At 41.6% G+C, this 27,408-nt stretch overlaps 1 protein-coding gene across 2 annotated transcripts in view; it reads left to right on the plus strand.

The window, feature by feature from the left end:
* The window catches only part of MCC (MCC regulator of WNT signaling pathway), a 238,381-nt gene that overhangs the window by 198,331 nt on the left and 12,642 nt on the right, over nucleotides 1-27,408 (plus strand). For both annotated transcript variants that reach the window (XM_063129519.1, XM_063129520.1), the window contains 8 exons: nucleotides 4,062-4,208; nucleotides 4,565-4,654; nucleotides 8,214-8,362; nucleotides 11,871-12,011; nucleotides 13,135-13,235; nucleotides 15,949-16,132; nucleotides 25,209-25,443; nucleotides 25,783-25,989. In XM_063129519.1, coding sequence (XP_062985589.1) covers nucleotides 4,062-4,208; nucleotides 4,565-4,654; nucleotides 8,214-8,362; nucleotides 11,871-12,011; nucleotides 13,135-13,235; nucleotides 15,949-16,132; nucleotides 25,209-25,443; nucleotides 25,783-25,989 — 1,254 coding nt within the window. The remainder of the gene's footprint in view (nucleotides 1-4,061; nucleotides 4,209-4,564; nucleotides 4,655-8,213; nucleotides 8,363-11,870; nucleotides 12,012-13,134; nucleotides 13,236-15,948; nucleotides 16,133-25,208; nucleotides 25,444-25,782; nucleotides 25,990-27,408) is intronic.

Here is a 27,408-nt window from a genome sequence, read left to right on the forward strand (position 1 = left end):
GTTAAGATCCCTACTGTTGGCCAAAGAGTTTTCACTTTGACTGAGTTAACAGAACATGCTAACCCATGGTGGTTTATTTTCTGAAACAACTCATGATGGGTTAGTGTGTTGTCTGTGGGTTCCATGTTGGGTCATTTCCCCCAAACAAGCCACCCTGAGAACCTACAATCTACAGTAAGGGTTATTTTATCTATGGTGAGTTAACAGCTAGGTTCACACAACATGCTATTCCACCCAGTGTGGGTTGTTGTTGAACCATGGGTTATCATGTTGTCTGAATGCAGCATGTTTTCTGCAGAATGGGTTATCGTGCTGTCTGAATGCAATGTGTTTTCCTCAGGGTTGCTTGTTAACCAACCTTAACAATCCCCAAACAAGCCAAGGGTTCTCAAGATGGCTTGTTTGGGAAAATAAACCACACTGTGTGGTTAACAAGCCAGTATATGGAAAATGCACTGTGTTCAGAGAACACGATAACCCACCCTGGAGAAAACATGCTGTGTTGAGATGACACAATAACCTATATGATCAGCTAGCATGTTTGTGAATTCAGTCAGTCTGTGGCACAGCGTGAGTTACAGAGCTCCCCTTCAGAGCTGCTCAGCAAGAGTAGCCAAAAACATTGCTGTGCTATTCTCCTCTTAAGCAATCTCTATTTCCAGCACAACGAAAGGTTGAATATCCGCCAAGCTCGGCAGGAGGACTACAAGATGAGGAGGAGCGAGGGTGGAGGAAATAAACTACTCTGTGTAGCTTGTTTGCATAACCAGCTTTACCAGCACAGGTTGCCATCCACCATGAGTTAGTGTGATGTGTGAACCCAGCCTTTGCCTTCCACACCAGCTCATACTATTTTTGCTATGTTCTATTCTCTCTCTTTTTTACAATACCAAAATGTGCGTGGCTAATATATTGCTCCAAGAAAGTAGGAAAACTACTTTTAAAGGTTAGCTTGTATTTCATGCATGCACCAATTAAAGATGTCAGCTTACTTACTTTGCATTGCTTTTATTGATGACCCATATTCCAGTTCAATGTTTTAAGCTGTTTGAAATCCAAATTAGAAATGACCGTGTTCTTTTTTATTGTATATAATATAATAATGCATTTGTTGAGCAGTTGTTGGGGTATCGAGTTCTTTGACTGATTTGTTAGGCACTTCTTTCTAGTTCTCCGCATTTCTATTAATTACTCTCTATGCAGTGCTGTGTTTTATCTGTAGTTTCAAAAGTATTTACATCTCAATCACTGTTGGTTTTAATGTGATGAGGTCATCTTGGGATTTTTTTTGTGAAGAAGTATTTCAAACTACTTTACTAAATTAAACCATTAGCACAATATCCTGTATCAACTGCTTCATTGATTAGGTTTTTGATGATCTTTCTGGACTTATAAACCATAGTTTAGGAAGCTGGGGGACAAGCATGAGGCTCAGGCACCCATCTTCTATTCTCCCCGCATGCTGGCCTCAGTGTATGGTTCCTGGCTTGTATATAGAGCTTTTTAAGACAAGGCTGTGAATTTGCTGCATCTATTTCCAGTTTTGTTGCAGAATTAGATGGGACCTCTACAAAAGAGCTTTTCCTTTCCTGCTTTTCCATACTTTCTGCTACATAATCTGTTAGTGGCATTGTGGTATAGTGGAATGATGCGTGGACCTATGTTTTGTTTCAGAATTTTTCAAAAATGCTGCATTTTACTTGCTCAAACCTTCCTGCTTAAGTGCTTTAAAAAAACAGAAGCCAAACTGGAGTGTCACAATACCGTCTAATGTACCTGTAAGCAACCAAGAGTGAGAAATGACAAGTTTACAATAAAAACTTAATATAGAAAACTGTAAATGTTCCTTGTAACACCCTAACTGGTTGCTCTGTTTTTAGCCTCTGTTAACAAGACAGGACAACAAGACAGGATTTTATTATGAGAGAAGGAAAGGAATGAGGATGAACCACCACATGCAAATCCAGCATTCATTTCTGGGTTTATAAAATATGATTTATGAAGCCAGGAAAAATAGTCTGTACCAGTTCATAGAGGTACATTTGAGGTGACAATTTATCCTAGCAGTTGGGGAGAACCCTGCGGCCCTTTTACTGCAGTACTTAGTTAGATTTACTGGGGTCAACAGCTTTGTTGTCTAGGCTTACTTAGCTTATATCTGTGTCTGAATTTTTCCAGGATTCTTTGCTTTTCAGGAACTGCTTTTCTGGGGGCGGTTTGTTCATTTGGATATCTATAGCCAACCTTTCTATGAGAGATGACTGATTATATGTAAGTCACTCTGGGAACCTCTATGGCTGAGGAGCGGAATAAAAATACTGTAGATAAATAAATATTATAATAAAATCAAATTCAGTGTATTTGCTTTTGAAATAACTCGTTAATCTTAGACTTCACAAACCTTTTGTTTAAGACCCTGGACCTTCAGTTTCTGTTCTACCTCCCTTCAGCCCTGTACACTGACTTTTGCAGCTCCAGTCAACTTTTCTTGGCTCTGAATTCTCACTTTTTCCACTTTGCCAGAGCAGTGAGTGATAGATTTCTCACCATTGACGAGAGAGGGCTTGTTCACTTGGTACATTCTGGAGAGACATCTCAAACCAGTATACATCATGGCTTTTCTTCCTTTCCCCCCGTACTACTAGAAAAGCAAGCAACTGAAATAGTGGGATGTATTGTGTTTAAATGATTGTGATCTTCCCAGCTACGTGACCTGTTCCTGGACAGTAATAGTTATTTTGGTCAGATGGTCTGAGTGTAATACATTCAGATGAATATGGAACTGCACAGTTCATTTATAATTTTTCTTTACATTAAAGGAAAGAGCAGAGTGGTGTACATCTTACTGGATTGAGAACTCTCTTCGAAGTGTAATGAGTGGACAGTCCCAAAGATTGCTGTGGACACAATGAAGCCATTTTGGAAACATAAAGTGAACTCCAAGCTAGAAGTTTGTCTTATGTGAATGTTTTATTTGTTTTATTTCTTAACTGCTACGCTTTAATCACAGTGCTCCCTTTGCTTGCATTTAGCATGTATGTTATAAGCATCCTTTTTGCTGACTAAAGTTGAATTCATAAACTGATTTCTGGAAACCCTGGCCACAATCTAGATGCACATTCATGGATTCTACTGGGTATGACAACCTCCGCCACGAAGTTGCTTTGAAATGGTGTGTGTTGAGGCAGGGGGTGGGGAGAGATAGACAGAGAAATGGCTTGTGGTCTGGAAGGTCTCCTCAGCTGAAGTAGATACACATATCTCTAGTGCGTATATAAATATGGTGATATAGATTGTGGAACATAACAGCCTTTTTGCTTATACATGATGCATGCTAAATAAAAGTACTATTTTACTCATCTGATTTTAATAGTTTGGGGAGGCTACAATTGTGGGATCCAGTATAATTATTCTTTCCCTTTCTTCTTCACATATTTTGTCAGAGTTATGTATCCAACAGAGGCTTTTCTTGGTGCCACACAAGAATTGTAGGGATCCGCTATTCCATGCCCTGTCATTTTCCTCTTTCACGTACACTTTTTGTGTTTCTTCCAAAGTGCCCATTGAATCTGGCCTCAACATATGTTGTTCAAATGGATAGACAGATTATTTCAAGAAATACGTCTGTGTAGGTAAAACCAGGTAGTACAAGGCATTGCTCTGTAGCAGGAGTAAAAAGAAGCCAAAGGCAAAGGTAGAACCAGGCAATCTTCAAAACGAAATATTTACAAAAGTTTATTTACAGTGCCAAGGTGCCGCCTACGCGTTTCGAACGCAAACTGCGCTCTTCCTCAGGGCTGTTATAGAGTTCGTTAAGTTGTCTGCAGAACTCCCCCACGGGGTTTTCCTGGCTTTTGCACTTATTGCTCTGTAGCAGCCAAAGGATCAGTGGGAAGGTTTTGCACCAGAACTTTAATATTCTGAAGTTGTTGCTGTTTTTAAATCAGTAACTGCAGGCTGAAGCAGACCTTGGCTGTTGTAGCCAATACTTCATCGGACCAAGGGCAAAAGGAAAGCAAATGATTTTGTCTTAAGTAAAACAATATTGTGTGTTCTTTCAGGTTCGAGAACTACAGACACGTTTACAAAGTGTCCAGGCAACTGGCCCATCGAGTCCTGGTCGTCTCACACCTGCAAACCGTCCCATTAACCCCAGCACTGGAGAGCTGAGCACAAGCAGCAGCAGTAATGACATTCCCATAGCCAAGGTGAGCCGTTGTACGTTGCCTCTCATTATCCGGAAGCAGCAGCCTTTGCTGTGCACAGCTGCTCTACAGGCATACAATTAACTGGGAAGTATCAGCCAGAGCGCCTGAGGAATTATCAGGGATCCTAAGTGAGCCTGCAAACTCGAGCTGCAAGGAGAGATAAAGCGCTAAGGATTTTAAGCCTCTCTTCATCACAACACACATGCCAGTTTATATTAATCAATTTAACATGGAGTTTCCGAACACAGGGAATGCGTGAAAAGTGGCGGGGGGAGTATTTTGCATAGGTGTGCACAAGCTACACAAGGCACCTGAATCACTCATCTTTGTGATGTGCTCCCCCACCCCATTTCTAGATTGCTGAACGAGTAAAGCTCTCAAAGACAAGATCAGAATCTTCAACATCTGATCGCCCTGTCCTGGGATCAGAAATCAGCAGCATAGGGGTGAGTTTTAATAATCCCAAAAGGTATGTTTAGTGACACGTTGCTAGTTGTGAGCCAGAATCAAGCTTGTATGAAATTTGCACCAATAAAAACTTCCTTCATCTTGAAGCAAACACAAATTCTACAGGTATGCAATCCTTGGTTTTAAATTATGCAGATTTTATTTATTTATTATTTTATTTTATTTGTACACGGCTTTCTACCAAAATAAGTGAAGGTGGAAAAGGAATGCCGCTTACAGAAACAGGTAAATTAGATTGAAACAGTTACATTAAGAAAATGTGCATATATTCACTTTATATACTTTTGCTTCCTAGAAGTATGTAAGCGGAACTCCTTCTCGTTGCACAGCATAAGGTTGCACAGTTTCATGTGCATGCATGAAATACGCAAAACCATGCATTTTGTTTCTTTGGTAAAAGCCCATAACCAGCTTTCTCTCTCTCTCTCTCTGTTGTGTGTGTGTGTAAGCAAGCATATCAGCATTGCAATTTTAAAATATATAATTCAGCCTGTTAACTATAATCCTAGGGACAAAGGTAAATTCCTTGCTGACATATGTAATTATACATATATCAGTAGGACATCTGAGAATTAAGATGATTTACACATCGTATGTTAGGTGCTAGAAAATAAATTTTGATGCGTTTCATATTACTTCAGTATAAATCTTTCATAACAAGATTATAGTTCCAATTTTTTATTGGAATAAGCAATAGCAACATCTCTACATATTGCCTTCAGGGTTTTTCTTTTTTTGAAAGCACAGTACTTTTTCCAAACATAGTGCTTGGAAAACATTGAGCTTTAAAAACTGCAGTGCTGCAAGGAACTGTGGGAGAAACAAGATGGTTTCCCATAAAACCTGAATTGATATCTGAAGCCTGATAATTTTATAATTATAAATAGCTATTCATTGATTTAGTTTTCTTGTTAGGGTTGTTTTTAATTTTTTGTGATTTATATTTTTATTTGTAACCTGCTTCAAGTTCAAATTTATTGTGGAGAAATAGAGTATTAGTGTTGAAACGAATGAAGAAGAAATAGGAACCCACTTGACCATTTATTGTTGATATGATAGTTTTGGTAGTTTGGTCCTACTATACTGTCCTTGGCTTTGTTTGTTTGTTTGTTTTTGTTTCTGATCAGGTTGATGACTAGTAGCAACAAAGTTGATGACTAGTAGCAACAAAGAATGTTTATAGTCCAACCATTGCACCTTTTCTTCATGTTTCTTTCTTTTTAATTCCTACCTCAAAGTCACTGATAGGGAGGAAACTTATAGTGAGTTGGGTACACACAACACTATATTCCACACCCAAGGTTGGGTATGGATTGAATGTTGAGTGTCACTGAACCATGGATTATCGTATTGATTGAACCCAGCCACAATTGCAAACCCTGGTTTGTTACACACAAACAACCCACAGTTCATAATCCAACAACGAACCATTGGGTTCTCTTCATGGGTTGTTTGTGTTTAACAAACCATGGTTTGTTATCATGGCTGGGTTCAGACAAGACGAAAACCCATGATTCAACAAAACACATGGTTCAATAACAACAGATGTTCAACCCTTGAATATGAGTTGTCATTTTGTCTGAACCCAATTAGTGGCTACAACTGTGTTATGTTATTGAATCAAGTGCTCTAAAAAGTTTACTTTAAAGTAGAGTTTCAGAAATTGTGCATAATGTGGTGGTTCTCTAACACAACTTTGAGGGAGGGAGGGAGGGAGGGACCATACTACCACCAGGCTAAACAGCAGTAAGCTGTATAATGTCAAAGAAAAGGTCTGAAGTCAAAGTAAGCAGTTCACAATGATCTGACGTAAGTGTGGAGACAAATTAATTTGGTCACTGAAATAATATATATCTCCCCTTCAACTTTGGAGAGATGTAGTTGATAGAGAATTGTTAGCAGAGAATTCCTAAGAGCTTTGCGGTTCCTTGTACACATTCATGACTTTCATGTCAAAATTAACTGAGCAGCCTGATGTTCCACTTATTCTGCTCTTTCAAAAAAGCAGGTGCACCCTTTCTAAGTATCTGGTAGAATTATTATGAATAGAATTTATTAGAAAGAATAATGGCGCATGGGCCATAAGAAACTGATGACTCTTGCTATTTCTTGGCCTCTTTTCTTGTAGTTAGGTGCTTCCCTGGTGTCCTCTCTTCTATGTTTGTTCATTGTAGAATTTGCAGCCTGATTCTAAACATGACCCAAAGCTTAGGCGTGCAGCATTAATATCTGAAGCAGATTCAAACTTTCAATCTAATGTTTGCATGGCACCCATGGGCACCCAGCTTGCCATGGCATGGAATGGAATGCAAGCCTGGCGGCAGGGATTGTTTGGAGGTTAGACAACCCTCAAAACCCCCTAAAACAAGCCATGGGTTATTTGAGGATTGTTTCCACGAATTGAAAAGCCATGGCAAGCCAGGCACCCGTAGGTGCTTGGTGCGATGCAACAGCCCCCACAAGTAAATTAAGTCATGATGGGGTGTCATGTTGTGTGAACCAGGTCGATATAAAGAAATTCCAGGACAGTTATTTTCCCTTAAGCTTCCAAGGCATGATCTTGCTGCACTGTTGCCTAACAATAGAAAGGTATTGGGGAAGGTTGCTTGAAATGCCAGGAATTGTTTCAGCTGGAATGTGGAGAGAAAGGAAGGTCTCCAGGCCCACAGCATCTGAAGAGGTCCACTGCTGGACCAGGGGAAGGAAGGCACTCCTCTGCTTGCACTATTTTCTTTCCCTCTCCCACCTGCTTTTATTCCAAGTCTATGGAAGTCCCTGCTGCCTCCCTCTACCTTCAGGTGATGGTGCTATTACTTTTACTTTCATTGCTGGTGATAAGGCTACCATGTACCAAATATCTTTGTGAACCGCTCAAAGAGCTTCGGCTATTGGATGGTATAGAAATGTAATAAATGAATTAATTAATAAATAAATTATATAAATAAAACAATATTTACTCCTGTCTTTAAATTATTTTTACTCTTATCTTATCCTTAAGAGAGGGGTGGGGAACCTCAGACCCAGGGGCCAAATCTAGCCTCCCTGGGATTCCAATCTGGACCACCTGGATTCTCCAGATAGCCCTGCCTCCTTCCTCTGCCCCCCCCTTTCCAATTGTTTGGTGGCTTCGTGGGTTTCGTGAAGCTTTTCCCCCAATTCTAAAAGGTTGAAATACCTCTCCTATGGCTTAGTTACTGGTGGTAAAAGCTTAAAGCTATAATATACTGATATTTGGGCCACATGCCTTTGCCACTGTCCCCTTTGCCCCCAACCACCACTGTATTGGTCAATGCACCCCCTGCATTGAGCAGGGGGTTGGACTCGATGGCCTTGTAGGCCCCTTCCAACTCTGCTATTCTATGATTCTATGTAATGCGGCCCCTGAGAGCGTCTCCTAAATTGAATTCTGCCCCCAAGCCGAAAGAGGTTCCCCACCCCTGCATTACCACCACAGCTCACAAACCTGGTTCAGTTTACAGAAGGATAGAAATGTATGGGGCATCAATTCTCAATGCGCTTTTGACTACCTCATTGCAGGTGTCCAGTAGTGTAGCAGAACACCTAGCCCACTCTCTTCAAGACTGTTCCAACATCCAAGAAATTTTCCAGACGCTCTACTCGCATGGGTCTGCTATCTCTGAAAGCAAAATCCGAGAATTTGAAGTGGAAACTGAGCGGCTAAACAGGTAAGAGGAGAACTTTTACATTCAGAGTTATTTAGAGTGGATTCCCCCTTTCATTTCAAAAGTAGGAAAATGGCTTGGGACACAAAGGATTGCTGCCTCCCATATGCACCTACATGCAGCTTAAGCTCATTAACTGAGGTTCTTCTCCAAGTGCCCCTTCAGTCACAATTTTGGAGTGTAGCTACACAAGGGCAGGATCTACACTACTGCTTTAAAACGGTTTAGAACAGTAGCAACAACTGCTGGGGCCCAGGACACACTCCCTATACAGTTTTCAAACTGTTTTCAAAGTGTCATATCCTGCTTGGTACAGATCTGGCCAAGGGAGGGCCTTTCCCCTGGCGCCGACATTGACATCTTTTTAGATTCTGTTTATAATAGTGTTTTAACTATGTGTGAACACTCTCATGTTTGTTGTTTTGTATACAGTGGTGAGTTTAATTGTTTGTGCTCCTTTTTATGTGTTGATTTTACTGTTTAATTTGTATGTGTGTATAAAACACACAAGAGTTAATGTCTTAATTTTTATGCCTTAATTTTTTACTTATTATTCACTCCAAGAAAACATTTGTTATGAATATAATGAATAAATAAATAACTGGGTCATAGCCTTGCCTGTATTGGAAAGCCAGTGTGAATAAAGCAGTGAATAAGATTTTCTTGCCAGGGCAATCAGTACATCAGCCTTCCCCAATCTGTTGCCCAGCAGATATGTTGAACTACATCAATGACCATGCTGTGTCTGATATGATGGGAGCTGTAGTCCAATACATCTGGAGGGCACCAAGTTGGGGTAGGATGACATTCAGCAACACTTGAAACTGGTTTTCAGTGCAAAAAGCCTTTGAATTGTGTATGTTACTTATTCATAGGAAACATTTTGCATATGTATGCAGCCGCCACACCAACTTGCAGGGAAAATTCCATATCTGAAAAACATACCATGAGAATCAGCTCCGACTTCCAGTTGATTAACTTAACTTGTTATTCCCGTCATTTTGATTTGTGTGAATTATGCTTATCCCAGCTGCATATAAATGTGGGGAAATATGGTGATGAAAAGGAGAGCTTAATCTGAATTAATAGCTTTCTTTCAACAAGATAATTTAGTCATCAGCATTGGGCCATAAAGTGATTTGTTAGGATTTGCATATTATTCTGCAGGTCCTTGCAACAGCTGGTGTTGTCTCCTGAGGAACCTGAAATACAGTTTTCAAAGCTGACTTGTATAGATCAGTGTGATAATTTTAGCAGAGATGAGTAGGTGCTGCCAGAGATGCAGATGACACCAGACCATCACATGGAAGTTCAAGGCCACGTAGCCTGGTGGCAGCCCAGAGGACATCCAAACAATGCCAGAGAGGTGGCAGCTGTCTGTGATGCAAAGACACTAGGGTAGCAAAGCCCTTTGCTGGCAGACAAAGCTGCAGCTGAGTGCTGTTTTAATTGAAATGGTTTCCCGGTCTAGCAAAGTAGCAGAGGTCTCTGGCAGCAAAGCAGCAGAGACCTCAGCCAATTAGATGCCACCTTTGGTGTTGCATGGCCATTGAGGGCACTAGATTAGGGTTGGGACAGACTGAGCTCCCTTGCTGCTCCAGTGCCCTCGTTGCCCCCAAAGAAAATATCTGATTGGCTGAGGTCACTGCCATTCTCACTAGATTTCATATAAAATGGTGCTCGGCTGCAGCCTTCAAGTTGTTTAGCCCAACACTTTGCTATTCAGTGCATACCAGCAGGTAGCAGCCTAGTCAAGCCAGGGAAGAGAATACCACTGTCCCCGGCCAAACGTTGAAAAGGCAGTAGGAAGTGAGAAAAGCAGCTGTGCGATCCCCAAAAAGCAGTGGTGATGAGGAATCAAAGTAAAATATGGGATGGACAGTGTAGGGTGGGTGCTGGTGTAGGGGATGGTGGAAGGTGCTTTGCCTGGGACCTCCTCAAATCTGGTGTTGCTTCTGCATGCTACTCCCATCTTTGTAGTTCGGAACATAGGAAGCTGTCTTACAGTCTGCCTGACCATTGATCCATCTCTAGCCCAGTATTGTTGTCACTGACTCTCAGCTACTCTCCAGGTTTTCATGCAGGAGTTTTCCCAGGTGTGCCTAGAGGTGCAGGGGATTGGACTTGGGACCTTCTGCATGCAAAGCAGGTGCTCTTCCACTGAGTCACGGCCCCTACATCTCCTGTATTGACATCTAAACAACATAGTGTACATATGCATGAAGAAACAAATGGATCACTTCTTCTCCCACCTTGAGGTGCTTTTTTTTGCCAGCACCAACACATGCCGTGCATTGAAATTAAATAATATTTCGTGATTTAACAGAATGTTGTGGTGACTATATGTTCCAATATAGAAATTCTCAGATGAAAATTCAGATGGCAGGATAGATGATTTACCTACCTTTGGAATATAGAAAGGGGATGAGATTCCAGAGCAGCCTACCCCATCTTGGTACCCTCCTGATGTTTTGGATTACAATTCCCATCAACCCCAGTCAGCATGGAGAATTATCAAGAATACTAGGACTTGTAATCCAAAACATCTGGAGGCCATCAGGTTGGGGACAGCTGCCCTAGAACATTCTGGAGCAGTAGGCAACAGGAACATTGGCCCTGTTCAGACCAGAAGCCATGGATATCAAAGCACTTTTTGATTCTGGTTTATTTTAACTAACTTTGGTTAAAACAAATCACTGTCCCCCAAAATGTACTTGTCCTAAATGCTCAAACCATAGTTTAACATTTGCACTGGGCCTATGTGCAAATTTGCAGGTGGTTGTGGTTGTTTTTAAACTATAACACTTTGACATCTAGGCAGCTGCACACATAGCTTACATGTGTGCAGTACAGCTTTTTTACTCGCCCTCCCTTGCAGCATACTCTTTCTTGCCACTTAAAAAGCTAATTGTGAAACTTCCCCAATTATAAAACATGGGGAAGCTGCTGGAGTTTTTTCAGGGTTGGGGGGGACACATGCACCAGCTCAAGCACATACCTGAAAGTAATCTTGAGATCTCAACCTATATCCTACATCCTGAAGAACTTCACCTCCCACCCAAATGGTTGAGTTATTTATTTATTTATTACATTTTTATACCGCCCAAGAGCTGAAGCTCTCTGGGCGGTTCACAAAAATTAAAACCATGAAGAACATAATAAAACAACCAACAATCTAAAAACACAAATACAAAACACAGTATAAAAAGCACAACCAGGATAAAACCACGCAGCAGAAGTTGATATAAGATTAAAATACAGAATTAAAACAGTAAAATTTAAATGTAACAGTAAAATTTAAAATTTAAATGAGTACTTGTGTTTTTACATGATGAACTCTTTGGGCTAAATAATACAAACTAGTTTGAACAGAAAAGTCAGATGTAAGAAACATCAAGCTTCTCATGAAGGCTGTCTAGGCAAGCAACAGAACCACTTGGAGAATGTTCAAGGCACTTAAGGCTGCAGCAGGCACTTTATGAAAGCTTAAAGATGGTTTTCTTCTCTACAGCCGCATTGAGCACTTGAAATCTCAGAATGATTTATTGACAATAACTCTGGAAGAGTGCAAGAGCAATGCTGAGAGAATGAGCATGTTGGTTGGAAAATATGAGTCGAATGCCACAGCCCTCAGGCTCGCCTTGCAGTACAGGTATGTCGATGGAAAATGCAAGAGACAAAATGAATGAGATGGCACATCTTCTTCTAATGGACATTCTGCTGTTGCTGTAAGAGACTGAAATGTTTTGAATGGCACAGAATGTAGTGCTTTTTTCTTTTTCTTTTTTTGCTTACTTCCCTTGCCTTTTACCATTGCTGTTAGTACCTTTTATTCAGTAAGTAGGTTTGCAGAGATTCTTGAGTTAGAAAGGCAGCTTTCGAATCACAATCTTTGGTGGAGACTGTGACAAGTGCATCACATCACCTGTGTATCAGTTTATTTTCTGTTTGTATCAATATTATCAGTGCTAGCCTTTAATAGTTCTCCAGTTCACAACTGTAGGTGAGGGATGATACAAGTTGTAGGCCAAAACATCCAGAGGTCCAGATGTGCTAAGCTTTCCTTATCACCACCTGTGCTAAGGAAAGCAAAATGATGTCAGCGTTAAGAATGCCTTCTGAAAAGTTCTTCCCCACATTTTCTAGGAGTTAGACCCTGAGTGTGAAGCAAAACTCAATGAACTAAAGACTTTAATTAAACATCCTCTCACCCTCGAATGCAAGTTCATCCAAACCAGTATCCCATCTTCTGCTATGGAAATGGGGAGGGACTTCAATATTTTACAGGAAAATAAAAAAGCTTTCTGACCCAAATGCTCCATTCTGAAGTATCCAATTCTACACTGGTGGACTGCCAGAAATGTTATGGAGAGAAGTTCCAGAGGAACAGCCATGTTAGGCTGTCTTCCTCCTATGAACAGTTTCCCACAATGTCAGACTTCTCATAGTTCAAACCTTACTTTAATTCTTCAGCCCATTTATGATGATGATGATGATGGTAATGATGATGATGTTAGTGTGAGAGTCAGTGACTTGCCCCAAGTCACTTAGTGAGCTTCATGGCCAAGAGGGGACTTGAACCTGGATCTCCCCAGTCTTAGCCACACTAGCTTTCATTAACATTAACAACTCAAACTGTTAATTAAAGATGGTAGAGTCACCATGCTTAGACTGCAGTTACATATATCATTTCTCTGTTGCTCTCTCTTTACCTATATTGATTTATTTTCCTCTGAGATGCATATACTGACTGGATTCTTCCTCCCTCTACCCAGTGAACAGTGCATTGAAGCCTATGAGCTGCTGTTAGCGTTGGCAGAAAGTGAGCAGTCTCTCATTCTGGGGCAATTCAGAGCTGCAGGTGTTGGATCTGTTGGTAAGAGCTCAATAAGTCAATTCTTTTTCTAAATCCCATTCTGTACTTCACTTGCCATCCATCACCCTCAAAGGACAAGTTGCAACAGTGAATCATATCATGACAGCTCAGGCAACCCCCCCCCCCACTAGTCAAGTAGGTTTTCTTTCAGTCACAACAGCCATGTAAAATTTTGACAAATGGGTTTTAAACTGGAACCCAAATAGAAAAGTAAGTCAAAATATCCATAAGCTGCAGTACAGGAAATGTTCTTTGAACAATTGTGTTATATTAAAGGTGGAGGCTTAAGCTCTTGACTCCAAATTCACAAGAAGGGCTATAGAAGTCTGGGTGAAGCCAGCCACGTAATTGGTATATTCAATTGCTGAACAAATAAATTCTATTTAATGTTCACATTATCTTTGGTCCCCCCCAAATTAAAAACCTGAATCTTGTTGAAGTCAAATGCATGATTTTCAATGGCTTTAATGGACTTGTATGCAAGAGAAGAAATTAGAGTTAAAGCTTAAGACAGTCAAACACAACTTGACACACCTTTCAACATCTGTCACTTTTTTGGGGAGACATTTCTGCACATGTGTGTCTTTTTTGTGTTTGTTAAAGGTCTCATTGAGTTTGCAGAGCCCTTCCTCTAAGTCCTGTGTGTCTCAGTCTTGGAAACTTGAGGGGAGTTTGCTTTTGTGTACATAGGTTACGTTATGCTGTGCATTCTCATTTTATATATATGTCAGCATTTTGGTCCAGTTTTACTGCCCTGATCCAGTGCTTTGGATAACAGCATTCTCTAATTAGGAGAATGAGACAGTCTCTAGACACATTCCTATATATCATGAGGAAAAAATACACCAAGCAGATGTTTTTGTTGTTGTGGAGAGAAAAATATGGGATTTCACCATGAAAGTGCACCTGTTTGTTTTACAGTGGCCCTTTTCAAGGCACTGAATAGACAATGTGGTGTTTATAAGGTGACATCCAATGTCACACTGGTGAAAGGGAGTTCCTGGTAGTGAACACCACCAACTCTTTCCTTCAGAATCCTCCAGAGCCCTCCCACCCACCGGTGGTACACACAGGGTTGGGAGAGTCCCCTGAATGGGAGACACAGAAATAGAGTCCTGCTTGCAGAAGGTGCTTTTGCCTGCTTTTGGGAGATTCCTTCTTCACCCTGTGCCACAACCTATCCCATTCAGAAGGGTCCTCTGGCTCTCTGTGTGGCATTTCTGGCAGGGGCGCTCTTGAGGCTGCTGGAGAAAGATGGGGACTAAAGAATTTGTTTCTCGGAACACCCTTCTGTTAGACAACATAATCCATAATGGAGATGAGGAACCCTTCAGAGATAGAAAAAAAATAGTTTTCCGGGTTGTACTGTGGCATGGAAATAGCTTGTCTTAAAATATAATTTATAGCACGGGTTTCTCAGGAGCCACTTAAACATAATGTGAAAGCTTTTCAAGATCAAATGACCAGCTGGCTCTAGAGTTACAAGTCGGATGGGTTTCAGGCCCTTGTTTCAGCAAACTAGTCAGTGAACTGGGCATACTTTTCTTTTACATATTTATTTTTGGAATTTTAAAACAGCGTTGCTACTTTAAAAACAAAACAAAAATAAAGTGTTGTAGATAAAAATTATCAACAGAAATAAAAAACGATTTTGAAATAGTTAAAAGATATGAACAGCAATAGAATATCAGAGCAGTCATCAGACTAATAAAAAACAAGACGAATTTTGTCAGTGACTCACTGGAAAGACATGACTGAACAAGAAAGTCAAGTCTTTCTTTCTGCAGCTTGTAACGGCATAGGTTTGCGGAAGAAAAGGTGTGTTATGGCTTTTGTTTTAGCAGGATGCATATGAGTTTCATTTGGAAATACATAGCAGGTATTTGTTTTCTCGGTACCTAGGTAACACAAGAGAGGTGTAATTCACATTTATACATGGGGGAGGGGAATTCTCACACCCTGAAATAAAGACTTGTCAGTATTTCTGCCACAAAACATGCACTACAGAAGGCTACCACTTAATTGTAAAACACTTCATTGTGAAATTTGTTTTGTTTATTTATTTTTAATATATATATATACCAGTGACAAGTCTGCAAAAAGCAGTCCATGTGCATGTACACACACACACACACATACATACAGAATAAAATATGATAAAACAAAAATGATTAAGCTGAGCAGTTCTCAACAGTAGAATATAAAGTTTTGGTGATTACTGCCAATGAAACAATTTGCATGGATGGATACCAACTCACCTTGTTGTTCTTCAAGTGATATGCAGAGAGTACTGTATAACAAATTACAGTCTACACTAGGAGATCTAACCTTAGGTCGTTATGTATTCACATGCAGTTCCATGTGCTTGCCATGGAGCCTTGTTTATTTCTTCAGATCCAATTTGCTTGTGCTAATCCCTTTGGAAACCATCCCCAAATTTTCTCCAGCCTTTGAGAGTAGCTTGTCAAACAGTGGAAGGAACTGTTTTGTGAAGGGGGTGGAGAAAAGTCGGAAGCCATGCTGTGCTTGAGGGGTTTACCTTTGGATCATGGCCTATTTAGTCTCTATAATCCTAATGTATTTTATCAGACTGCTAAGGAGGTGTTAATGTCCTAGTGGGAGCACAGATGTCAGCCTAAAAGCCCATCCATTCATATTATTGCTTATTATCCCCTCCAGTACTACATAGCTCTGATCATTTCCTTGTAAACAGGGGACCAAACAGGTGATGAAAACATCACCCAGATGCTTAAAAGAGCCCATGACTGCAGGAAAACAGCAGAGAATGCAGCCAAAGCCCTGCTGATGAAATTGGATGGTAGCTGTGGAGGAGCCTATGCAGTCACTGGCTGTAGTGTGCAACCCTGGGAGAGCCTGTCATCCAACAGTCACACCAGGTAACTATGGCTCATTGCATCCATTAATCCTCAGGCCTTTGGTTTCAGAATGAAATAATTATGCTGCTTTCCATTTATTTATCTATCTTATCCATCCCCAAATCAGCCTGCTGTTATGGTATTAGAAATGACTTCAGTGCCTCAGTGACTGGATTCTGTTTGGAGTTTCAACAGGCTCTGTACTAAAAGAGTTTTGTGTAGATTTGTTGCATGTGAGTGATTCTGATCGATTTCACAAAGAGCAAACCCTGTGTCATTTGTTTTACTTCAATGATTTCTCTGTCCTTTCTTTGTTTTTCAACACATTCTTCTCACTGAAGCTTAAAGTATTCACCAGTGTTATAAAAAAGCTCCACAGATCTCCAAAGAGTTAGAAACTTTGGATGTTTTTTCAAAAGTTGAAGGAAAGATTTTTTAAAAAACAAAAAAAAAAACCCCAGTGTTTTTCTATCAACATTGTTGTTGTTATTGTTTTTAAAAGTAAAGCATAACCAAATCTGATCTTGCAGCAGTAGATAAAGAAGCATTTAGAGTCAGAATCAAATTGAACTTCTAAAATATTGAACTCACCCTTAGAACTACTTAGGATACAATCCTATGCATGTTTAGCCGGAAAAAGTTCTACAACTTCCAGCATGGCTGGCTTGGGCATCGTGGGAGTTGTAGAACTTTTTCTGTCTAAACATGCATAGGATTGCGCCCGTAGTCACTGAACCTTATGCAGATATTTTCATCCAGATATACTCACTCATCAGTGATGAATTTGGCCTCTAAAGGTGAGTAGCAGAACTTGCATTTGATTTAGAACTGGAATTTATTAACATTATGTACTTGCCTAAGCCTGTGCATTTGGAATATATTTTGTACTGGTCAGCCTGTATAAATAATGAAACATGTTTCATTTATATGCCACCTCTCTTTAGACCTCCAGGCAATGCCCATAGGGTTCCTAGGTGGTCTCCCATTGAAAAGACTCAGAACTGCTCAGTTTAAACGTGGTGACTACATAATGTGGTCTTGTCCATGCCTTACAACTGAGGAATCAATACTTGATCACTGAAAATATTCACCACTGAACAGTACAATGCTGCAGAGCCATTTAGGCTCCTTAAATCTGTCTGCCAAAATGCATTCAGATAGTGTAACTCAAAATGGTGGATAGAACTCCTTTTGCAAACTTTTCTCCTTGGCAAGGACTTTTCATGTCAAAGTGAATAATTTCCTCTGCCGTTTGAAGCCCCTCAAAATGGGAGTTTGTAATGGAAGTGTTGACCCAGACTTAACTCCGGCATCAGGAATGAGTTGCTGAATGTCAAATTGCAGAACACATTACTGGGAACAAATGCACAGGCAGCCACTGGTGGCAAGGGGTTAAAGACGGTAAAAGGGAGCAACTGCAGTGAAATGAAAAAAGCAGCATAGAGGCTGCTGTTACTAGTGAAGTGAATAAAAATAATAGCTAGCATTTCAATTTGTTGGGCTGGCAGCATCCCAGTAAGACTGTCAATTCCTCTGTGAAAATAGAAATAGATTTGTGGTGTATTAAGAAGATATAATTGCTTTAATGGAGAATGCCTAGCCAGGGACCATGCACCTAGACGGCGCAATTGACTGCATTTAAAAAAAGAAAAGAAAGAGGGATTGAGGCCATGCACTGAGGAGCTGCTGTTTGATGTGTAAAAACAACAAGTATCTTGTCACCCCTTAAAAAGAAACAGATTTATTGTAGCATAAGCTTTTTTGGACTAGAGTCCACTTCATCAGATTCATGGAGTCTAATCTATAAAAAAAAAACCACTATGATAAGTTGTTAATCTTTAAAGTACAACAAGACACTTGGTTGGTTTTGTTGCAATAGATTAACACAATCACCCCTCTGGAAATTGCTTGATGTATAATATTCCAGCAGTAATCTCAGCCTTACATTCAGATGCGGAAAAATAGTGCTGTCCCATTACATATTAGTTCAGGGGTGGGTGACTTGTGGCCCTCCAGATGTTTTGTGAGTTGTAGACCAAAACATCTGGAGTGCTACAAGCTGCACCTGTATTAGAGGAATGATATCTTACGGCAACAAGCAGAGTGTGGACAGGTATACAGTTCTGCTGAAACTCACATTTACTGGGGACTGTAGATTCACTAGATGGCATCTTGGGTGACTAGGAAAAAGTCTGAGAGAAGTAGGTGTGTCAGCAAGATGGAGCTCCAGCCTTCCCCAACCTGGTGCCCTCCCAGATGTGTTGTATTATATCTCCCGTCATCCCAACCCATTATGAGAATTATGAGAGTTGTAGTCCAAAACATTTAGACATTTTTCTCCCTCTCATAATACTAGAACCTGGGGTCATTATTGGTGGGAGTTTCAGGATAGATAAAGGGAAGTGCTTCTTCACGCAGTGCATGGTCAAACTATGGAATTCGCTACCACAAGATATAATGATGGCCACCAATTTGGATGGCTTTAAAAGCAGGTTGGATAAATTCCTAAAGCAGAAGGCTATCAATGGCCACTAGTCCTGGTGTTTCTATGCTACCTCCAGTATCAGAGGCAGTATGCCTACATACACCAGTTGCTGGGGAACATGGGTTGTTGTACTTGTGTCCTGTTTGTAGGTTCTTAGTCGACAGCTGCTTGGCCACTGTGTGAACAGAGTGCTGGATTCAATGGACCCTCAGCTTGATCCAGCATGGCACTTCTGATGTTCTTATCTGGAGGGCAGCAGGTTCGAGATGGCTGTCCTAGGGCCCTCTGCATACCCACAGGGGATGCTCCTACCAAACACAATAGGTGGATGGAACTCTGCCTCCTTTTCCTGGCTCTGTTTATTAAGGGCAGGATCAAGCCATATCTGAACAAATTAATATTAGCAACATTTACCAGTCTGATCTATTTGGAAAACTTTTGACAACGAGTTAAAACAAAGGACTATCCTTAATTAGGATGAGCAATTGTTGATGTAGCCATTTCCGAAAGCATACTTCTGCACAGGGTTCAAGGTGGAAAGAGACTCTATGAGCAAAATATCACTATTTTTGTCCATTATGTTTTGCTGCAATTGTAGCAGAAAAAGTTGTTCTTGATTTCGGCTTTTTCAGATAAGGATCCATTAAGCCCTTTTTATCCCCTGACATAGGGTTGCTGTATAGATTTAAAGAGTTCTGTTATTCTTGTTTAACAAAGGCATGATACTACTTTGTGGAATAGAGAAGTGGGCTAAAAGCAGTAATTGGTTCCAATGACCATGCTGGATGGGGATGATGGGATCTGTTGTTCAACACAACTGAACAGCACTGGGTTGGGGAAAGCTAGTTTAAAGGAAGTTATCTTTATCAAACATCAAAATATTAGTTGTATTGAGATACTATAATTATTGGAATTAATCAATTAAGCAATCAGTGGGGTTCAAAGTAGGACGGAAATCTGAATTTTTCTTCAGCTGATGAGTTAGATGAGAATAAAACCTTGCATTGGTTGACAGACCTTGAACACAAAGGATGCAGAAGTCATACCACCTAGACACGGTTTATGATGTATTAAAGTCTGCTGTATTTATAGATAGCTGGAAAACACTTACATCATTAGCCAATAAATCCTTTATTCTGTATCATTCAATATAATTTTTAGGGGGGTGCTTATTCAAGTGTTTAAAAGGGCATGCCAGATGGAGTAGAGTTGAGGTCAACACAAGGACATCCTTGGTAAATAAAAAGGACTTGTTCTGCTGGACACCAAATGTAGTTATTTATTTATTGCATTTCTATACTGCCCAATGTTCAAAGCTCTATGGGCAGTTCACAAAAAATGTGGATGCATGGCAAATGACAGAGAAATGTGTGGCAAACAACTGGTATACAGAAGCATTGTGCCTCCTTGGATGAATCACAATGTCATCTGAACATGAATGAGGCAGGGAAATGACACAGTAAAAGCCTCACCCTCTGTCCCTCTATAATCCAAAAGCTTCAGCTTGACTGCTCCCTTCTGTACATCTCAGCAGTTACTCCTGGGTTGTTTAACCCAGGAATTTCCGGGGACGAGCTGAACACAATCCATTTCCAATTTCTGATGTTCCAATAATAAACCATTGGCAATTGTTGCGTTAACTCCAGGTTGTTCAGCCTGTGAACAACCCCAGGCTTTCTGAGTGTGAACATCATGAATTGCTGTCACAATATGTGTCCTGGCTCTTAGAATCCATGATGCCTATGGGAGGATTGATAACTGCTAGTCATTTTTATGCTGACCACTAGAATGAAATCTAAAGGAGCACTATTGTGCCTAAGAGAGCAATCTTATGCCTCCTATACCATATCTGGAGATATATCTGGGAGGTGAGGTCAAAACCAGGACTCGGACCTCAGAAACTGCACCTCCCTCCCCTGTGCCTTCATAGATGGTGCGGTTCTCTCTTGGAAACATAGCGCAGAGATGAGGGAAAGGGGCAGTCACAGGGAGAAGGGAAGGAGACCCCAGAAGCTGCTTTATGCAGCTTCGTATTGGGGCTTCAGACTCCTTTCCTCCACCTCCCCGAAGCCACAGCTAGATGGGCAAAATCACCCACCTAGGCAAAATGTAGGGCATCTAGCGCTCAGAGGAGAGGATCCGCTCTGTGCTCCAGCAACCTGCATTTCAGTGGCTGGCAGCTATCTGGATAAAATTGCTCCCTAAATGATTTAATGATCCAGTAGAAAGGTTTTGGAAGCTTGGAAACTAATATGTGGAGTGTTGTGTTCTGATGTTTTCATGCTGCCCCTCCCTTCATAGAGAGCTTTGACATCCCTTTGAAGGGAAAGGAATAGTGAAGGCTGTATTGAATTCTGTACATATCTAAAAGGGAGATAGTGTAGCTGTGCTCTGATTTTACTGCAAAGGGAATTTAAGGGGAAAAGAGTAGAAAAATGATTTGTTTGCTGCAGCTTCACACAGCGCCTGGTATCCCTAGGAGAGAGAAGAGATCAGTTGAAATTAGCAAAAAGCTGCAATTTAAAACCGTGTAATGTGATACTTCATGGAAAGGAGTAGCTGAGGGAAGCCTTTGTTATCCAGCCAGTTCTGTATTTTTCATGCTTGGAAGCCTGTACAAGATCGACAGGCAGTTTATCTGATGCACTTCTTTAAAATCTAAGAGAGTTTTGAGCTTAAGAGTTGGACAGGAAAGGAAAAGGAAAACCTGGGCTTTTCAAAGGGCCTGGTTCCATCCTTTGTCTAAAGAACAAGCCATGTTAAGCATGGCTGTAGAAACTATGCACTGTTTGTGTGTTTTCTTTTCCCGCTCCCAGGGCAGAAAGATAGGAAAATATTGCAGAAAGAGATTTATTCCCCTGCTGATAACTGAGATCATCCAGCATTCCAGACAGGCACAGCTAATGGATGACTTAACCCTCACCCAGCAGCTGATTACAGGTCCTCAGGAGACAGCAGGCAGCTTTGTCTCTGTGCGAGGTTATAGAAAATGCAGAGTTGTTTCTATCCCTTTTTAGTGGTGCTGTAATTATGTTCAAGAGTGGAATGTTACGGAATGGGTAGCAGCCTTGCAACATTAACCTCTACAAAACTTGCTTCTTTGGAAGGCTGTTATAGCAGATAGATAGAAATGAAGTCAGCTTCTGGACTTATCTATAAACTATATAAAATATATAAATTTATTTTCGGGGGGGGAACCTCCTTGTGTATGAAGCAGGAACAGATTATCTGATTCCTCCTTCCCTGCCCCTCTAACTAAAAATTGAATCCTGTGGAAAGGAATGTTGCATAAAAACAGGAGATGAATTTTCCATTACCTGGTTAAGTTCTGATTCGAAGCCACTACGGTTGTGGTGGACACAGTACAAGAGTTGATTTCTAAACAGGGACCACAGCTTGAAGACTGTGATCAAGCCATATCCTCTCCTCTGTATGCCCTGCCACCTAATCCACATTCTGCAGGAATATTGCATGACTCAGTAGTGATAGAAGGCTAACTCAGTACATGTGCAGAGGTACTTTTGTCTTTAAAGGTACTTCACATGTTTCGATACTGTTCCATGTTATCAAAAACTTGGGTTAGGGCTGCCCCTTGAATAGCTCAGATTAAGCCCTGATTAGAAGGACCTAGTCCATACATGTAGTGTAATGAAATGGTAGAATCCTGAGGTGGTGCAGGAGTGTTTTTATACAATGAGTATTTTAAAAAAATGTCATCTGAAAAAGTACAGTCCAATTTAGTACCTTATTCTGTCGCATAAGTAGACAGTGCCTGGGTTTAGAACTGGGTTGTGTTCTGTTTTGTTGTGATGTGTGTTTTGCCTGAGGTTTTGTCTGTCTGCGTGTATTGCTTGAGGCTCTTTAGATGTGCTGTGTGTGTTGCCTGTGTGTGCACACTTGTGGTGGGCACCGGCAGGGGAAATGTTTCTCCGAGCCTCACCAGTTAGCATATTGTAAAATGAGTAGGGAGTTTTTAGCTTTTGAGGGACAAATATATGATTTGTCATTTGAGGCTCAGCCCCCACCTCTGCCTTGTACTCAGGCCTTGTCTACACCAGCCGTTTATTACAGGATAATATTAAAGTCGTCCCTACCGGATCACATGATGCACAGCTGATCCTGCTGTGATCTTGTGTCGACCCCTCAGTTATTCAGGAATATCGATGACTGGATTTGTAGTGCTTTTTTGAGCTCTCTCGCTACAATCCTGATGTCTGCGGCTGGTGTGCCGCCCCGCCCCGCGGCTTCACAAAGCTGTTGCTGGTTGGAGCGAGCTCCTGGCTCAGTGAACAGCCAACCTGCTGATAGGGGCGTGTCCAGCGGTTTCAGAGGTGTGCAGGAGTGGATCATCCATAATTTTCGGCACAGTTTTTGATTGGCTATCGGCAGGTTGTGGTGCCGACCATGTATTTATTTATTTATTAAAAAAACCATCTCTGCTCAGCATTGCATAATCGCTGGACCTCCTATCCACCCCATGCATAGCTGTGATTTTGCGTTAGTGCGCATCCCTCCTGATTCATAATTAAAAAATCCCTGTAGCCGCATCATCTGCGTATCCTCACCCACTTCTCCCGATCCACATGCAGAAGCGCCATCAGGGGACACACGTTTTCCTGCCATGGCTCTCCTTTAATTGCGGGAAGCTTCCCTCGCATGTGCCCTGTGACCAACGATCGCGGAAATGGAAAAACTCGCAACCAACTTTCCTCCCGTGCGAAAGGGCGGTAGGTGTAGATGAGGCCTCAGTTACTTGTTTCTGACCCTTTTATGAAATAGGTGCTTGAACTGTGGATTCAAAAGAGTTGGTTTTGTGTTTTTGAACTCAGCTTCCATGTCTGCCTTTTGGGGCAAGTTTCATTTCTTTTAGCTTCACTAGTTTGCCTTCTGTGAAATGGATGTTTTGTGACTGGCTGTGCCCACCATGGGAAGCATTTTATGAATGGGCCACTCATGACATAATCTCAAAATTCCAAACATGCCTATCAGCCCAAAACAGCTAGAGACACCTGGTCAAGAACGTAGGAGTGATGTGAAGTAGTAAACTGTTGGTTCCTCCCTCCATATGTGACATAATGTGCTGCCTTATAGTAGAGTTAGTGTGTTTATCCATCCAGTCAGTTATTGTCCTCTCTCTCTGGCGGTGGCTCTCCAAGGTCTCAACATCTCCAAGAAAGATAGCTTTTCCTTCACTTGTAGGACTTCATGCCTGAAAACATTTTTGCTGAGAACAAAGGGGACTTCTCTAGATGTCTGCCTTTGAGTGCTTCCAGACAGAGAGCTCCTAGCACTACCAATTGGAAGGCATTGTGCAGCTATTGGCCCTGTTTAGGCAACATGCTAAACCATGATGGATAAGTGTTTTGAGCTAAATATTATGGCTCAGTGTGTAATGTGAACCATGACTTAGTGTGTCGTGTGAACTGTGAAGGAAGGCCAGGGTCCACCTGTCTTCCCTGCCAGGTAGGCTCTGGAACAATAGTCTGGTTACCCAGATACCCACCCCCCTTGCCCGGTGTCAAGACGGCAGAAGCCAGCCTCTGGGGGAATAACGACACAACCAATAATAACCTGAAGCAGTTTATTAAAATTCTAAAACTAGCCACGTAAGGCTTCAGTCGAAGATACAGTTAAAAGCACATACAAGGGAAGGAAAGGGAAGGGGGTAAGGGAGAAAAAGGAATGATGTAGATAACAGCACTAAAACAATTAACCCCTATAAATCACGCTCAAGTTGACAGAGACTTTCCCTGGAGCAGCCAGGCACCAACACAAGAAATCCTAGCTAAGCCCAAGTTCTAACCTTACTTGGAAGGGATCTCCCCACATGCACTTAAATTCAGTTCCAAGGAAGGTAGCCCACTCCCAGTTGCTAACTCATTTATCCCCTTTGGGCCAACGGGTACCATGACCCGCATAGCCCAATCCTTAGCCTCCCCTCCGACCCTCCCTCAGGAGGGAGCCTTTTCCACCAGGCCGCATTGTCCCACAGCTGAAGGTAGTCAGCACTATCTTCGCCAATTAGCCTGAGCTCTGAAGGTTCGACTGCGCCTCACCTCCCACTGATAACAAAACAAGTGCTGTTTTCTGGGAAAGTGCCTAGCCGCACGCTGTTATTTGAAAGTTGCTCTTGAGAACTCTCCCAACAAAGAGGCCCCTAGTCCCAGCAGCAGGACCTCAGCCATCTTTGCTCAGACTTCACATGAACCATTCCTGACCACAGTAGCTACATAACCACGATTTAAACTCGCTCACTAATCATTTGCTGCAAAAGGGTTAGGGGCCTAATCATGGCTTAGCTTGTAATCTGAACAAGGCCATATGGTCTTTTTCTCCTTAATTGATGTTCTATGTAAGGGAGAGCAGGGAAATGGAACTGGTGGTGGGAAAACGTGGGAGGGTCTTGAATGGAAGACCGTGCCATCCGGACCCCTTTAAAATTCCATGAACTATAAGAGGGAAGATGGTGTGATAAAAAGCCTCATCGGTAAGCACCTTTTGTATTTGAGAAGTTGTGGTCCCTTTCTTTTGCATTTCGCATGCAAGAAGACATTGGATATTATTTGGACGTGTGCATCATTCCCTAAATATTATTTCCTGTCTTGTCTTAAGCACTACTAGTTCAACAGCAAGCAGTTGTGATACTGAATTCACAAAGGAAGACGAACAAAGACTAAAGGACTACATTCAGCAGCTGAAGAATGACAGGGCAGCCGTTAAGCTGACCATGTTGGAGCTGGAGAGCATCCATATTGATCCCCTTAGTTATGATGTCAAGCCTCGTGGAGACAGCCAAAGGCTAGATTTAGAAAATGCTGTACTCATGCAGGAACTCATGGCAATGAAGGTATTCCATTTAGTGACTTACGAGCTAACACATTTTTGGCTTCTAGTTTCAAAATGTAGCTGCAGTGCTTCCGTTATCAAAAAAGCATTTCATTTTTAACTTACAAAACCCTTTAAAAAAACAACCTGCCCCAGAAGACACTTGAACAATCCCCTTAGAAGCATGAGGGCCCAAAGTATAAAATTCCAGGGTACATATTATTATTATTTTATTTTGGCGGGTAGTTAAATATTAGGGAGCCAGTGTTATTAGCCACTATGTGAATGTTGCATCCATATTATGCAGAACTCTGTGAGGTAACAGATTTGCATGATCTCCTATGCCTCCTCTCCTCACCAGGAGGAAATGGCAGAGCTGAAGGCCCAGCTGTACTTACTAGAGAAAGAGAAGAAAGCCCTGGAGCTGAAGCTGAGCAGCCGAGAAGCACAGGAACAGGCGTACCTGGTCCACATCGAGCACTTGAAGTCAGAAGTGGAAGAGCAAAAGGAGCAGAGGATGAGATCCCTCAGCTCAGCTAGCAGCAGCAGCAAAGACAAGTCAAGTAAGGTGAGGTGTGGTCATAGGTCTTCAGACGAGAGCTCATTAAGATCCCTTATTCAGAAGCAGTATCTTTCTGAATACCAAATGTGTAAAAGAAAACGTAATGTGTTTTAAATGCCTCCTGAAGGACATACCTTTTTACACAGGCTTCCCCTGTTTTTTAATGTAGCTGGTTGTATATTGCCTTTTTATCCTTTTTAATGTTTTAAATTTATACTTGTTATATTTTATGGTTTTTAATTGTGCACTGCCTGGAGAGCTTTGGCTGATGGGCAGTATAGAAATGTAATAAATAAATAACAAATCCTGGGAAGGGAGGGTCTCTTGCAGGAGGGGGTGAAGGAGGCTGTTGCCTTTATGCCTGAGTAGGTTTCCCAGAGGCATCTGGCTGGCTACAGCTGGAAACAGGACACTGGCCTAAATGGACACCTGGTCTCCTTCAGCAGAGCACTTCTTACATTCTTATATTGTTTGACCAACACATCCATTTATTTAGTGCCAACTATTGCTGCCTGCTGACTTTATCCTGAATTTATTGAAGGTGTGGGATGTTGACAGGAAAGCACGGAGGGAGATTTCGTCAGCCCATAAATAAACGTGACCTTCCTTGAGATTTATTTCATCATATTTACAGACCAGGGAGGGTAACAGTTGAATTAAATTTCTCTGCTCACCTGGGCCCTCTGGTGGCCTCTATTAAGGAAAATATGGCAAGAATGTTTGAGGAATAATTGCCCTTGGAACACAATGGCCTCTCACGGGGAGATTTGGTGAGATGTTCCAGAATCCTTGCAAACAAGCTGATACTCCCATGGCACAGTGATCTCCTGCCGCTGTTGGAGCCACCCAGGAACTCCTGGGGAGGGTTGCAAAGATAAATCATCCCTTAGGCCAGGCAGTGGGAGCGGCTTTGTTTCACTGACAAGTCCCAGAGTGCATAAGGCAGTTCGGACCTGCCTGAAGCTATAGGGAATTGGCAGTAAAATCTGAATGTTGTTGTTTGCACTAAAGCTGAACACCACACAAATGGGGCTGTAGCAGCCCTCCAAGTTGCAAATGAAAAAGACCTAAAAGCTTGTTGAGAAGGGGTGGCAGCTTAAGAAAGGCCGTCTAACCACTGCCGCTGTTTGCTGGTGCCGTAATGAGAAAGTAGGATTCTGAAAGTCCCATTTTGCATATTTGCCTCTATGGACTCTATGTGGTTAGGGGAGGGGGAGAAACCAGCCCCCCCCCCAAAAAAAACAGCTGAAAAACTAACATCCTTATATTAGTTAATTTTTAAAGCCATTTTGAATGCACAGTAGTTAATAGCTTCTTAAAATAAGTTAATGTATGAATAATATTGAACAATTGTGGGTGTGGGTGGAATCCATCAGGCAAGTCAAAAGTAGAGATCACTAAGGCATGCCGAAAAATAGGGAGGAG

This window comes from Elgaria multicarinata, chromosome 6 (genome assembly GCF_023053635.1).
Source record: "Elgaria multicarinata webbii isolate HBS135686 ecotype San Diego chromosome 6, rElgMul1.1.pri, whole genome shotgun sequence".
NCBI lineage: Eukaryota > Metazoa > Chordata > Lepidosauria > Squamata > Anguidae > Elgaria > Elgaria multicarinata.